Consider the following 13323-nt stretch of genomic DNA (forward strand, 5'->3'; position numbering starts at 1 on the left):
TCTCTGGTTAAAGTTTGAGTTTGCAAGGTATCCTGGGTAATTCGTGATACTCCCTTAGCTGCAAGTAAGGTACCGAGCTGGAGAGCTGCTAAGGGATGACTTTAAGGGACAACAGGCCCTCCCTCTTGCTCCCTAAGTATTGGAACACCCTTCCCCTCCGCGGGAACGCACTACTTCTAGGGCTAGGGCTAGGGCTGGGGGGGGGGGGGGGGGGGGGGGGGGGGAGTACTGGGACGAGGCCTAAGAGTGAGAGTGAGAGTGTCCTACCCTGAGAGAGTGAGAGAGTGAGAGTGTCCTACCCGGAGACAGAGAGAGAGTGAGAGTGAGAGTGAGAGTGTCCTACCCGGAGACAGAGAGAGTGAGAGTGAGAGAGTGAGAGTGTCCTACCCGGAGACAGAGAGAGAGTGAGAGTGAGAGTGAGAGTGTCCTACCCTGAGAGAGAGAGAGTGTCCTACCCTGAGACAGAGAGAGTGAGAGTGAGAGAGTGAGAGAGTGTCCTACCCTGAGGCAGAGAGAGAGTGAGAGAGAGTGAGAGTGTCCTACCCTGAGGCAGAGAGAGAGTGAGAGTGAGAGAGTGTGAGCGTGACCTACCCTGAGACAGAGAGAGAGTGAGAGAGTGTCCTACCCTGAGGCAGAGAGAGTGAGAGTGAGAGAGAGAGTGAGCGTGACCTACCCTGAGGCAGAGAGAGAGTGAGAGAGTGAGAGTGAGAGAGAGAGTGAGAGTGTCCTACCCTGAGGCAGAGTGAGAGTGAGAGTCAGAGAGAGAGTGAGCGTGACCTACCCTGAGGCAGAGAGAGAGTGAGAGAGTGTCCTACCCTGAGGCAGAGAGAGAGTGAGAGAGTGAGAGTGAGAGAGAGAGTGAGAGTGTCCTACCCTGAGGCAGAGTGAGAGTGAGAGTCAGAGAGAGAGTGAGCGTGACCTACCCTGAGGCAGAGAGAGAGTGAGAGAGTGTCCTACCCTGAGGCAGAGAGAGAGTGAGAGAGTGAGAGTGAGAGAGAGAGTGAGAGTGTCCTACCCTGAGGCAGAGTGAGAGTGAGAGTCAGAGAGAGAGTGAGCGTGACCTACCCTGAGGCAGAGAGAGAGTGAGAGAGTGTCCTACCCTGAGGCAGAGAGAGAGTGAGAGAGTGAGAGTGAGAGTGAGAGTGAGAGTGTCCTACCCTGAGGCAGAGAGAGAGTGAGAGTGAGAGAGAGAGTGAGAGTGTCCTACCCTGAGGCAGAGTGAGAGTGAGAGTGTCCTACCCTGAGGCAGAGAGAGAGTGAGAGTCAGAGAGAGAGTGAGAGTGAGAGTGTCCTACCCTGAGGCAGAGAGAGAGTGAGAGTGAGAGAGAGTGAGAGTGAGAGTGTCCTACCCTGAGGCAGAGAGAGAGTGAGAGTGAGAGAGAGTGAGAGAGAGAGTGTCCTACCCTGAGGCAGAGAGAGTGAGAGTGAGAGAGAGAGTGAGCGTGACCTACCCTGAGGCAGAGAGAGAGTGGAGAGTGTCCTACCCTGAGGCAGAGAGAGAGTGAGAGAGTGAGAGTGAGAGTGAGAGTAGAGTGTCCTACCCTGAGGCAGAGTGAGAGTGAGAGTCAGAGAGAGAGTGAGCGTGACCTACCCTGAGGCAGAGAGAGAGTGAGAGAGTGTCCTACCCTGAGGCAGAGAGAGAGTGAGAGAGTGAGAGTGAGAGTGAGAGTGAGAGTGTCCTACCCTGAGGCAGAGAGAGAGTGAGAGTGAGAGAGAGAGTGAGAGTGTCCTACCCTGAGGCAGAGTGAGAGTGAGAGAGTGTCCTACCCTGAGGCAGAGAGAGAGTGAGAGAGTGAGAGTGAGAGTGAGAGTGAGAGTGTCCTACCCTGAGGCAGAGAGAGAGTGAGAGTCAGAGAGAGAGTGAGAGTGAGAGTGTCCTACCCTGAGGCAGAGAGAGAGTGAGAGTGAGAGAGAGAGTGAGAGTGAGAGTGTCCTACCCTGAGGCAGAGAGAGTGAGAGTGAGAGAGGAGAGTGAGAGTGTCCTACCCTGAGGCAGAGTGAGAGTGAGAGTCAGAGAGAGAGTGAGCGTGACCTACCCTGAGGCAGAGAGAGAGTGAGAGAGTGTCCTACCCTGAGGCAGAGAGAGAGTGAGAGAGTGAGAGTGAGAGTGAGAGTGAGAGTGTCCTACCCTGAGGCAGAGAGAGAGTGAGAGTGAGAGAGAGAGTGAGAGTGTCCTACCCTGAGGCAGAGTGAGAGTGAGAGAGTGTCCTACCCTGAGGCAGAGAGAGAGTGAGAGAGTGAGAGTGAGAGTGAGAGTGAGAGTGTCCTACCCTGAGGCAGAGAGAGAGTGAGAGTCAGAGAGAGAGTGAGAGTGAGAGTGTCCTACCCTGAGGCAGAGAGAGAGTGAGAGTGAGAGAGAGAGTGAGAGTGAGAGTGTCCTACCCTGAGGCAGAGAGAGAGTGAGAGTGAGAGAGAGTGAGAGAGAGAGTGTCCTACCCTGAGGCAGAGAGAGAGTGAGAGAGAGTGAGAGTGAGAGAGTGAGAGAGAGAGTGTCCTACCCTGAGGCAGAGAGAGAGTGAGAGAGAGTGAGAGTGAGAGAGTGAGAGAGAGAGTGTCCTACCCTGAGGCAGAGAGAGAGTGAGAGAGAGTGAGAGTGAGAGAGTGAGAGAGAGAGTGTCCTACCCTGAGGCAGAGGTGCAGCACCGTCTCCTCCTTGTAGATGCTCTGCCAGGTCTGCACCACCTCGGGCAGGAAGGACTTGACGATGTACAGGTGTCCGGGCTTCAGCAGGTCGTACTCGGACCAGGTGCACAGCACCTTGAGCGCCCGGCGCAGGCCGCCGCCCATCTCCTCCTTGCTCAGGAACTCGATCTTGGCGCAGAGGCCGCGCTGCGCCCAGGAGGACATGCTGTTGTTGATGGTGTTGGGGGAGCTCTCCTCCAACCGGTACACCGTCACCGGCTCCCCTGAGGAGACACAGCGCAGAGGGCCGGCGTCAGCACCACCCCGACCCCGACCCCCGAACCCCACGGCTCAAGGTCAGGGTCAGCACCACCCTGACCCCGACCCCCGTGGCTCAAGGTCAGGGTCAGCACCACCCCGACCCCGACCCTGACCCCCGACCCCCGCGGCTCAAGGTCAGGATTAGGGTTAGCTAACCCTGACCTTGACCTTGACGGCGGGGATACACAGACACACAGCAGAGGGCTGGCGTCAGCACCACCCTGACCCTGACCTTGACCTTGACTGCTCAGGGTCAGGATTAGGATTAGCTAACCCTGACCCTGACCTTGACTGCTCAGGGTCAGGATTAGGATTAGCTAACCCTGACCCTGACCTTGACTGCTCAGGGTCAGGGTTAGTAAGTAAGTAAGTAAGTTTAATTTATAGAGCACATTTACACACAGCATACACTGACCAAAGTGCTGTACAATGTCAATAAATAAAAACAAATAGTAAAAATAAAAAATATATAAAAAACATATATATAATACAATACAACAATACAATTGGACCAGAAGTCCTAATATCAATACAAAAGGGGGAACATTCAATATCAGGGCACACCACATGTGAGCAGTAGGTAAATGGTTAGGGGGCAGGGAAGGCCAGGGAGTAAAAGTGGGTTCTTAGCCCGGACTTGAAGGCAGAAATGGAGGGGGTGGATCTAATGTCCTGGGGGGGGGCTGGTTCCACAGTCAGCTAACCTTGGCCCTGACGGCTCCCTGACCCTAAAGGGGACACAGACACGGACACAGAGGGCCGGCTCAGCGCCGCCTGGCCTGCTGCCGTACCCTGATAGCGCCATACTTCTAATACATCCTGCGCCTTCTCTGCGTTAAAAGTACTTCCTTCTCATTACTGCCCCCTCTGGCCGGTCAGGGCCCTGCAGCCAGCTGGACGCTCACACTCAACAGACAATAACTAGAAGCTAATGTTAGTTATTATCGTAAGGAAACGCTTTCAACGTTGACAAAGTAAAAATAGGAATGAACACATTTCATTTGCTCCTTTCATTTGCTCCTTTCTGTGTTGGACGGCTCTTCTTTATTCTCTGATAGAATAGAACTACTATTCTATCATTCTACTACACTAGAACAATTATTAACTTAAATGACAACCTTTCATATGTTGATATTTCAAGATTCATGCATGTAAAGAGAATACATTAAAATTCAATGTTAATGTTTGATGTATCATTCTGTACTTGGAAATAAAGATAAATAAAAATAAAAGTTACCAAAAGTGAAAGACGAAAATGATGACTAACGATGATGCATTCCTTCTAGATAAGATAACACTTCATTAGTCACCGGGGGGGGGGGGGGAACCCAGCGCGATAACATGTGATTCGATGCGAGCAGGAAGTTTCTCAAGACCGGTCAGACTGCCCTGGCTGGTTGGGTTAGGGCGTGGGGGGGGTAAACACACTCCCGGTCTGAGAACCGCTCACCGAACCTGATACTGCAGGCTGCACCTCGGTTCTCCAGAATGTTCCTCTACCCCCCCCGCGCGCGCGTCACCACCGCAACATCCGTGTCAGGGCAGGGCAGGTGACAGGGTGATCGCTGTGTTTCCTGGTAACAGCCACACTATTCAAAGATAACAGAGGTGTCCAACCGCAGCGACACCCAGATAACAAGAGTTGTTTTGACGGCCTGCTAATGGAGCGGGCAGCTAACAGATCGCAAGGAAAGATCTGATGAATGTGATCATTTATGTTTCGGCCTAGAATCACTGATACAACCTTTAAAAGGGAATTCTCTGCTGTCCCAGTACCAGCTCTCACCACTAGGGGGCACTGGGGTGACGGGAATACTGTCCCAGTACCAGCGCTTACCTCTAGGGGGCACTGGGGTGAAGGGAATACTCTCCCAGTAACAGCTCTTACCTCTAGGGGGCACTGGGGTGAAGGGAATACTCTGTGACAGCCTCATCAGGTTGTTCCGCTCCACGGCTGTGGACACACACAACACACAGGTCAACACACACACACACACACACACACACACACAGGTCCACATACAGGTCAAAGGGTCAGGTCAACGGTCAACACACAGGGAGCTGCACCGAGGACCTCTGCAGTGCAGGGCTGTGAACGCGCATCACTTAAGGGCTGATTATGATCCCACATTCACGCAACGCAACAACCCCGCAATGAGACGCTTCGACGCAGTCGTGAACCTTTATGGTCCTGCGTCGGGTTTTAGTGAGCGGACAAATCACAGCCCTTGCGGCTGCGTCGCCTCGACGGAAGGTTACAATTTTTGGGAGGCGCACGTCGTCCGGCCCTTGCGGTGGACGCAAGGAGGGTCCGCGAGGACGTGAGGGGTCCGTCACCCCCCTTGCGTTGCGTGGACGTCGTACCATAAAGAGCCCTTTACACATGACCACGTCACAGTTGAATGAATTATTATTATTATTTTTTTATTATTTTTAAGTACCAAAATGATGACTTAAGTACTTAAATAACCAATACATTTCATTATTCAATGTTTTCAATTTAAAATCAGAAATTGTGAGAAAAGTTGCGCTCTTATCTCCAACATTATAACGACGGCAGCTTGTTAAAACGAGGATCAAAGCAGGAGGCTGCACCACGGCGACCTCACCTGAGTACTGGTAGCTCTCCATCGGCTTGAAGGGGGAACTGATGGCTGCAAGATCAATGTCACAATTAATCACAGTTTAACTGGACTCTCACAACAAGCCCGCTCATCAGTGTGACTGAAAGACGTTTGAATATAACGTTGTTCACTGGACCAGTGTCTACCAGTAGATTACTATAACAGTATATTAAGAACAGTGGACCAACAGAGGACTCTATACGTTTATATAAAGTACAGTGAATAGAGGACTTTATAACTGTATATTAAATACAGTGGTCCAGAATAGAGGACTCTATAACTGTATATTAACAACAGTAGAGCAATAGAGGACTCTATAACTGTATATAAAGTACGGTGGACAAATGTTGACCAGCAGATGGCGCTGCGGGTGATAAAGAACAATGCTAATTGCTAATACCAACAGGCGAGCGTGTGATTGGCCATCGGGCCTTCCCTGTGCCTTAGTGACATCACAAGTGGGCGTGTCCCCATAAGATGTATGGCGGACAGATAAGCAGCGTCTGCTACAGTCCACTGTAGCAGACTGGTCGCCGTGCCGATGGCATGCTCAACGCATGCTTCAGATAACAACGGACGCTTGTTGTTATCTGGAGAGGCCGAGCGAGGAGACGTTTGTACAGAACCTCTCCGGAGCTGGGAAACATGAAAACGCCATTTTCTTTACTAACGCGCAGACTTGGTGTGTTACTGCCCCCCCTAGCCACCTTATTCCAGGCACGCCACCATGACGACCAGCCCGGCTTCCCGTTAGGTAGTATTACAGGTAGTACTTTAGTGAGAATACGTAGCTGGTGGTACTTTAGTGAGAATACGTAGCTGGTGGTACTTTAGTGAGAATACGTAGCTGGTGGTACTTTAGTGAGAATACGTAGCTGGTGGTACTTTAGTGAGAATACGTCGCTGGTGGTACTTTAGTGAGAATACGTACCTGGTGGTACTTTAGTGAGAATACGTAGCTGGTGGTACTTTAGTGAGAATACGTCGCTGGTGGTACTTTAGTGAGAATACGTAGCTGGTGGTACTTTAGTGAGAATACGTCGCTGGTGGTACTTTAGTGAGAATACGTCGCTGGTGGTACTTTAGTGAGACGCTCTGGAGGTACTCACAGTCCTTCCTGGAGCCCAGGTGGGCGTGTCTGGAGGTGTAGAGACAAGCCGCCGCTGGAAGCACAAGCAGGGAACAGGGAGAGTGAGAGGACCTACAGACTAGTGAACAGGGAGTGAGAGGACCTACAGACTAGTGAACAGGGAGTGAGAGGACCTACAGACTAGTGACACACAGGGAGAGTGAGAGGACCTACAGACTAGTGACACACAGGGAGAGTGAGAGGACCTACAGACTAGTGAACAGGGAGAGTGAGAGGACCTACAGACTAGTGAACAGGGAGAGTGAGAGGACCTACAGACTAGTGAACAGGGAGAGTGAGAGGACCTACAGACTAGTGACACACAGGGAGAGTGAGAGGACCTACAGACTAGTGAACAGGGAGAGTGAGAGGACCTACAGACTAGTGACACACAGGGAGAGTGAGAGGACCTACAGACTAGTGACACACAGGGAGAGTGAGAGGACCTACAGACTAGTGACACACAGGGAGAGTGAGAGGACCTACAGACTAGTGAACAGGGAGAGTGAGAGGACCTTTAAATAAAATGTATTATTATTATTATTACTACAGACTAGTGACAGACAGACGGAGCGCAGAAAGCCACAGACAGACTGAGACGAGAGAGACGGAGGGTCTTACCATTCAGAACGTCCTCGCCTGCGGGCCGGCTGGAGAGGACAAAGAACAGAACATCAGCGGAGACCCGGAGACCAGCAGCCCAGCACCCGACACCACGCTGTACACTTCAGTTACTCAAACACTCTGATACTTACAGGCTGCTGGCCTGGGCAGACTTCACCTGCAGGCTCTCCTGGTGCAGCTGCAGACAGGGGAACAAGGGCTTATTATGGGATGCTCACCATGCTTTGAGGTACAATGTACTGCAGTCGTTACAGGCTGATGATTGGACCAGAGGCCACAGCAGGAGACGGAGTATCACAGCACTGGGACTTGAACTGTGCCGTCTTATCACGCCGTTTACTCGTGGGAATCACACTCTCTAGTACTAAAACAATGTCCACAGACTCATACTATTCACTAGCTGACCAATAAATTAAGATAAATGTACGCGATACGTCGCCGACCGACACAAAGTAGAAGCCGGTGGCAGGAACACGTTTTGTGTTGCTTGGCAACAGTCCAGTCGCAGAACTACTGGTGTTTGTGGAGCCATATAAGAATTAAGATCATCAACCCAGTCCTAATCTGTTGTCGCTTATTACTGGGACCCAATAAACGGCGCTTATTGAAGTGTCGTATGGAGGCCCAATCAGAGGAGAGCGAGGGCCATTGTGCCATCAGCTGGGCTCGTGATCCGTCACCACGCTAAGCACCGCTATCACCGTGTGTCACCGCTGTCACGCCCCTCCCTCTCCTGGGACACTTCCCAACGTCATAAAGGAACCAGCTGAGGCCTGCCCAGGTCCACCGTGGGAGGGAGCCTATCTAGACCTGTAGGGGGTCCCCATGGAGACCTGTAGGGGGTCACCATGGAGACCTGTAGGGGGTCCTCATGGAGACCTGTAGGGGGTCACCATGGAGACCTGTAGGGGGTCCCCATGGAGACCTGTAGGGTCCTCATGGAGACATGTAGGGGGTCCCCATGGAGACCTGTAGGGGGTCCTCATGGAGACCTGGAGGGGGTCCTCATGGAGACCTGTAGGGGGTCACCATGGAGACATGTAGGGGGTCCCCATGGAGACCTGTAGGGGGTCCCCATGAAGACCTGTAGGGTCCTCATGGAGAACCAGACCTGTAGGGTCCCCATCCCCCTCCCTCTCACCGTGACTGTGGGCCGAGGTTCGTCGTAGAGGAGGATGTCTTCAGCTGAAACTCTGCTCCTCTCCGTCTTGCTGAGAGCTGAGAGCACAGAGCACAGAGCTGATCAGAACCTGATCAGAACCCCATCACGTCCAGGGTCAGCACGCAAAACCACACCTCTGCTAGTCTGGCCGTCTGAACCCGTGGCAGAGGGGCGTCAGTGCCTACCTCCAGGACCATGTAACCATGACATGGGTTGGACTGTCATTTGGCACACTTTGGGAGTGTGATGAGGTATTTTGCATGCAGGACAAATAATAATAATAAGACAAATAATATACATCATATGATACTGCTTTTCTTCCTTTCGGAGTCACAGCAGCTGAGTCTAATGAACATACAGTATCTGTTTATCGTGCTCTTAAGGAGAAAGCAGCCCTTTAAAGAGTTAAGGGAGTCCAGTCTGAAGCAGCGAGCCTTACTGGAGTCGGGGTGGAGGAACGGAGGGCCCTGGTCGAACTCCGTGAAGCCAGCGTACGAGTTCACCGTCCTCATGTGGGGCCGGCCTTCAGACAGAGCCTGGGCCCGGAGAGAGGAAACACAGGCTCGTTAGGAGACAGGCTCGTTAGGAGACAGGCTCGTTAGGAGACAGGCTCGTTAGGGGACAGGCTCGTTAGGGGACAGGCTCGTTAGGGGACAGGCTTGTTAGGAGACAGGCTTGTTAGGAGACAGGCTCGTTAGGAGACACCGACAGCCTCGTTAGGAGAGAGGCCTGTTGTTGAGAGATGGCCGTCGCTATGGGTAACTCCCTATGGGATGTTTGGTAAAACTGTTTGTTGGTATGGAACATAGAAGGATGTTTAGCACTACATGTTTTGACATCGAGGTAGAGAGTCTTTTCAGGTGAACAGGTGAACCGCTGGTGTCTGTGTGAAGGCCCACCTGCGGCCGGCTGCGTGCGCCCGGGCTGGGCTGTCTGCTGGGCGCGGGCAGCCTGTCTTTGGGCGAGGAGGAGGACTGGAGCTCCACGTCGTCCTTGTGTCCTGCAGGAGCACACAACACCGCATCAGCGTGGCCGTCTCGCCCCACAGGGCCCCCGGGGACAGGGCCCCCCTAGCCTGACAGATCCACCCTGGTCTTCACTACCTAAAGCCGGTCGAGATGGACCAGGACCCTGACACAGAACTCATCTGAACTCATCTGAACACAGCGGGTAAATCAATCAGGACGGCCCCTGTGGCGCCCGGCCGCCGCAGTACTCATTAGTCCCTGCGGAGGCGCTCGTCATGCTGCCTCACTCGGTACGTCTCCCATCAGGCACCCAGCAGGAGAACGGTTGATTGTTCCGTTGTTTGCTCCACAAAAACGTCGCCGTTCCAAGGAGTCGCCGATTCCTGTTTTATTTATTTTATTTGCCGTCGTCCCAAAAACGAAAATCAGGAAGAACAAAACATGACCCTGAACCACTCCCCCCCCGCCGCCCCGCCGCCAGAGGGGCCGAGCTCCGCCCCCGAGCGCCAGCAAGGCCAGGAGTCGGCCGCATGCGGGGGGGGACTCAGAGTCCTGCGTTGCTGCCGCTCGAGGCTCCGCTCAGAGGCTGCGCCGCGGCGGGCGTCAGCGGGCCGCGGTCTGCCGGCGGGCAGGAGGAGCGCTTCGTCGGGGACGGCAGCTCAGATCAGAAGAGACGGAGTCACTGAGCGTCGTGGCGGAACGAAGGGCCGCGCTTCATCTCAATCATTAGGAAACGTACACATCACCTCCACCTGTCAATCAACACAATCCTCAACCAATCACTGACGGTCGGAACCTACACGGCCGACCAATCCCACATTCTCAGAAGGTCGCGTCATGCACAGAACCAAGACCCCCCGACGGAACCAGCGCGCCTCGGCCGGGCGAGGGGCGCTGGACGGACGAACGGACGGACGGTGGAGGCCGAAGCAGAAGCAGGAGGGGCTCCTGCAGCGGCTAGGACCGCCTCCAAACCAAACCTCTGCTGCAGGGGCCCGGTCGGGGCGGGACGCTCCGGTGCCGACTGGGGGCCTCCTCGCCGCCCTCTCTGCTCTTCGTCTTCTTCTTCTTCTGGGGTCTCCTGGTCGCCCCCGCCGGGGCCTCGGGGGCCGCCGTTTCTCGGGCGTCGCCGTGCGAGGACACCGAGGCGTTTTCGGCGGTCGTCATGTCGACCACGTGGGCGTCGTCGGCCACGCTAACGGGCCGCGGGCCGGCGCCTAGCGAGCGGCCCTCGTCGTCGCAGAACGCCTCGTTCACAAAGCCCCCGCCCGCCGCCCCCCTCCCCCCCCCGCCGCCCCCGGACCCGGACCCCCCCCCTCCTCCCCCGCCCCCGGACCCCCCCTCCGACTCGGAGTAGGTGGGCAAGCGTGGCGCTCGGCGCCGAAAGTTTGAGTCCATGGAAACCACGACAACGGTGGGGTACACACACGCGCCGCCGTCCTGCTGCCTCGCCACGTCGCCGCGGCCGTACTTACCGACGAACGCCCCGAACTCCACCACCGTGCTGTCGGTGGGCGCGGGCCGGTGGGGGCCCGTCAGGGTGAGCTCCGGGTGGCTGGAGCCGCTGGGCTGGGAGGGGGTGCTGCTGACGTAGAAGCGGGCCCCCGGGGAGGGCACGTTGGGCAGGCTGGCGGAGGAGTCGGAGACGCCGGGCTCCTGTGGACGGGCCAGCTGCTTCTGGGTGAAGGAGTTCCCCCGGTGCCGCAGCTCGGGGGGGGTCGCCGCCAGGGCCCGGGGCGGGAAGCCCCCGGACACGCCCGCCTCCACGCCCGCCAGGTTCCCCAGCCCCATCCAGCCCCTCCGCTCGCCAGCACCCGGGGGCCCCGGGGGGCCGCCGGGGTCCGGCCCGTGGCCAAGCCCCGCCCTGCGGCCGCCGCCGCCGCCTCCGTCGGGCCCCCCGCCGCCGCCGCCGCCCCCCCCCCGCCCCCAGGCCGAACAGGGAGTCGGCCAGGTTGCCCCCGGCCTGCGGGAAGGAGGAGCCGAACGGGGAGCCGAAGAAGGCCCCCACGCTGCGCTTGGCCAGCGCGGAGGGCTTGGACTGGGGGCCGGCGTCCCCGGGGCCCAGGCTGGGCACCACGTTCTTGGAGAGGCTGAGCTCCCGGCTGATCTGGTTGTGCACCTTGCTGGCCTCGGAGGCGCGCTGGGCGGTCAGGGCCTTCAGCGTGTCCACGGTCAGCGCCGACAGGTCCTGCAGGTGGCCGATCTGGGAGTCCAGCGTGTGCAGCGAGCGCTTGATGAAGTTCACCTTGTTGCCCACCTCCTTCAGCTGGATGCCCATGGTCTCCACGCTGCAGGGAGGGAGGGGGAGAGAGAGAGAGACAGAGAGAGAGAGAGAGAGAGAGAGAGAGAGAGAGAGAGAGAGAGAGAGAGAGAGAGAGAGAGAGAGAGAGAGAGAGAGACAGAGAGACAGACAGACAGACAGACAGACAGACAGACAGACAGAGAGTCAGTGCTGGCACGTTTGAGAACGTGAGTCCTAACAATTGTTAGTGCTTGGAACTTGGTTCTATGAATCCTAACTGTACAGACAGTAGAGATAGATATATTGTTGTTTCTCTTTCTTCTGACAAATGTACTTCACACCGGTGACTGCAGAACATTACGGACATCACAAGCAACACATTCCAGACCACGTCTAATGAACCCCCAGGAACCAACGGAACCACGGGGAACCAACGGAGCCACGGGGAACCAACGGAGCCACGAGGAACCAACGGAGCCACGGGGAACCAACGGAACCAACGGAGCCACGAGGAACCAACGGAGCCACGAGGAACCAACGGAGCCACGGGGAACCAACGGAGCCACGGGGAACCAACGGAGCCACGGGGAACCAACGGAACCACGGGGAACCAACGGAGCCACGGGGAACCAACGGAGCCACGGGGAACCAACGGAACCAACGGAACCAACGGAGCCACGGGGAACCAACGGAACCAACGGAACCAACGGAACCACGGGGAACCAACGGAACCAACGGAACCACGGGGAACCAACGGAGCCACGGGGAACCAACGGAACCAACGGAACCAACGGAGCCACGAGGAACCAACGGAGCCACGGGGAACCAACGGAGCCACGGGGAACCAACGGAGCCACGAGGAACCAACGGAGCCACGAGGAACCAACGGAGCCACGGGGAACCAACGGAGCCACGGGGAACCAACGGAGCCACGGGGAACCAACGGAACCAACGGAGCCACGAGGAACCAACGGAACCAACGGAGCCACGGGGAACCAACGGAACCAACGGAGCCACGAGGAACCAACGGAGCCACGGGGAACCAACGGAACCACGAGGAACCAACGGAGCCACGAGGAACCAACGGAACCACTGGAGCCACGGGGAACCAACGGAACCACGGGGAACCAACGGAGCCACGGGGAACCAACGGAGCCACGGGGAACCAACGGAGCCACGGGGAACCAACGGAACCACGGGGAACCAACGGAACCACGGGGAACCAACGGAGCCACGGGGAACCAACGGAACCACGGGGAACCAACGGAGCCACGGGGAACCAACGGAGCCACGGGGAACCAACGGAGCCACGAGGAACCAACGGAACCAACGGAGCCACGAGGAACCAACGGAGCCACGGGGAACCAACGGAACCAACGGAGCCACGAGGGACCAACGGAACCAACGGAGCCAGGGGGAACCAACGGAGCCACGAGGAACCAACGGAGCCACGGGGAACCAACGGAACCAACGGAGCCACGAGGAACCAACGGAGCCACGAGGAACCAACGGAACCACGGGGAACCAACGGAGCCACGGGGAACCAACGGAGCCACGAGGAACCAACAGAGCCACGAGGAACCAACGGAACCAACGGAGCCACGGGGAACCAACGGAACCAACGGAGCCAC

The 13323-nt window shown here is 56.3% G+C and overlaps 1 protein-coding gene across 1 annotated transcript in view; it reads right to left on the minus strand.

The window, feature by feature from the left end:
- The window catches only part of LOC311356071 (transient receptor potential cation channel subfamily M member 7-like), a gene marked incomplete at its 3' end in the record, with an annotated part of 45042 nt that overhangs the window by 622 nt on the left and 31097 nt on the right, over positions 1 to 13323 (minus strand). Inside the window, 11 exon segments of the mRNA XM_084475853.1 lie at positions 2623 to 2906; positions 4832 to 4897; positions 5553 to 5597; positions 6677 to 6730; positions 7318 to 7346; positions 7452 to 7498; positions 8462 to 8538; positions 8922 to 9018; positions 9382 to 9482; positions 10926 to 11344; positions 11346 to 11738. Coding sequence (XP_084331979.1) covers positions 2623 to 2906; positions 4832 to 4897; positions 5553 to 5597; positions 6677 to 6730; positions 7318 to 7346; positions 7452 to 7498; positions 8462 to 8538; positions 8922 to 9018; positions 9382 to 9482; positions 10926 to 11344; positions 11346 to 11738 — 1612 coding nt within the window.

Source organism: Micromesistius poutassou (genome assembly GCF_964030765.1).
Source record: "Micromesistius poutassou genome assembly, chromosome: 12".
NCBI lineage: Eukaryota > Metazoa > Chordata > Actinopteri > Gadiformes > Gadidae > Micromesistius > Micromesistius poutassou.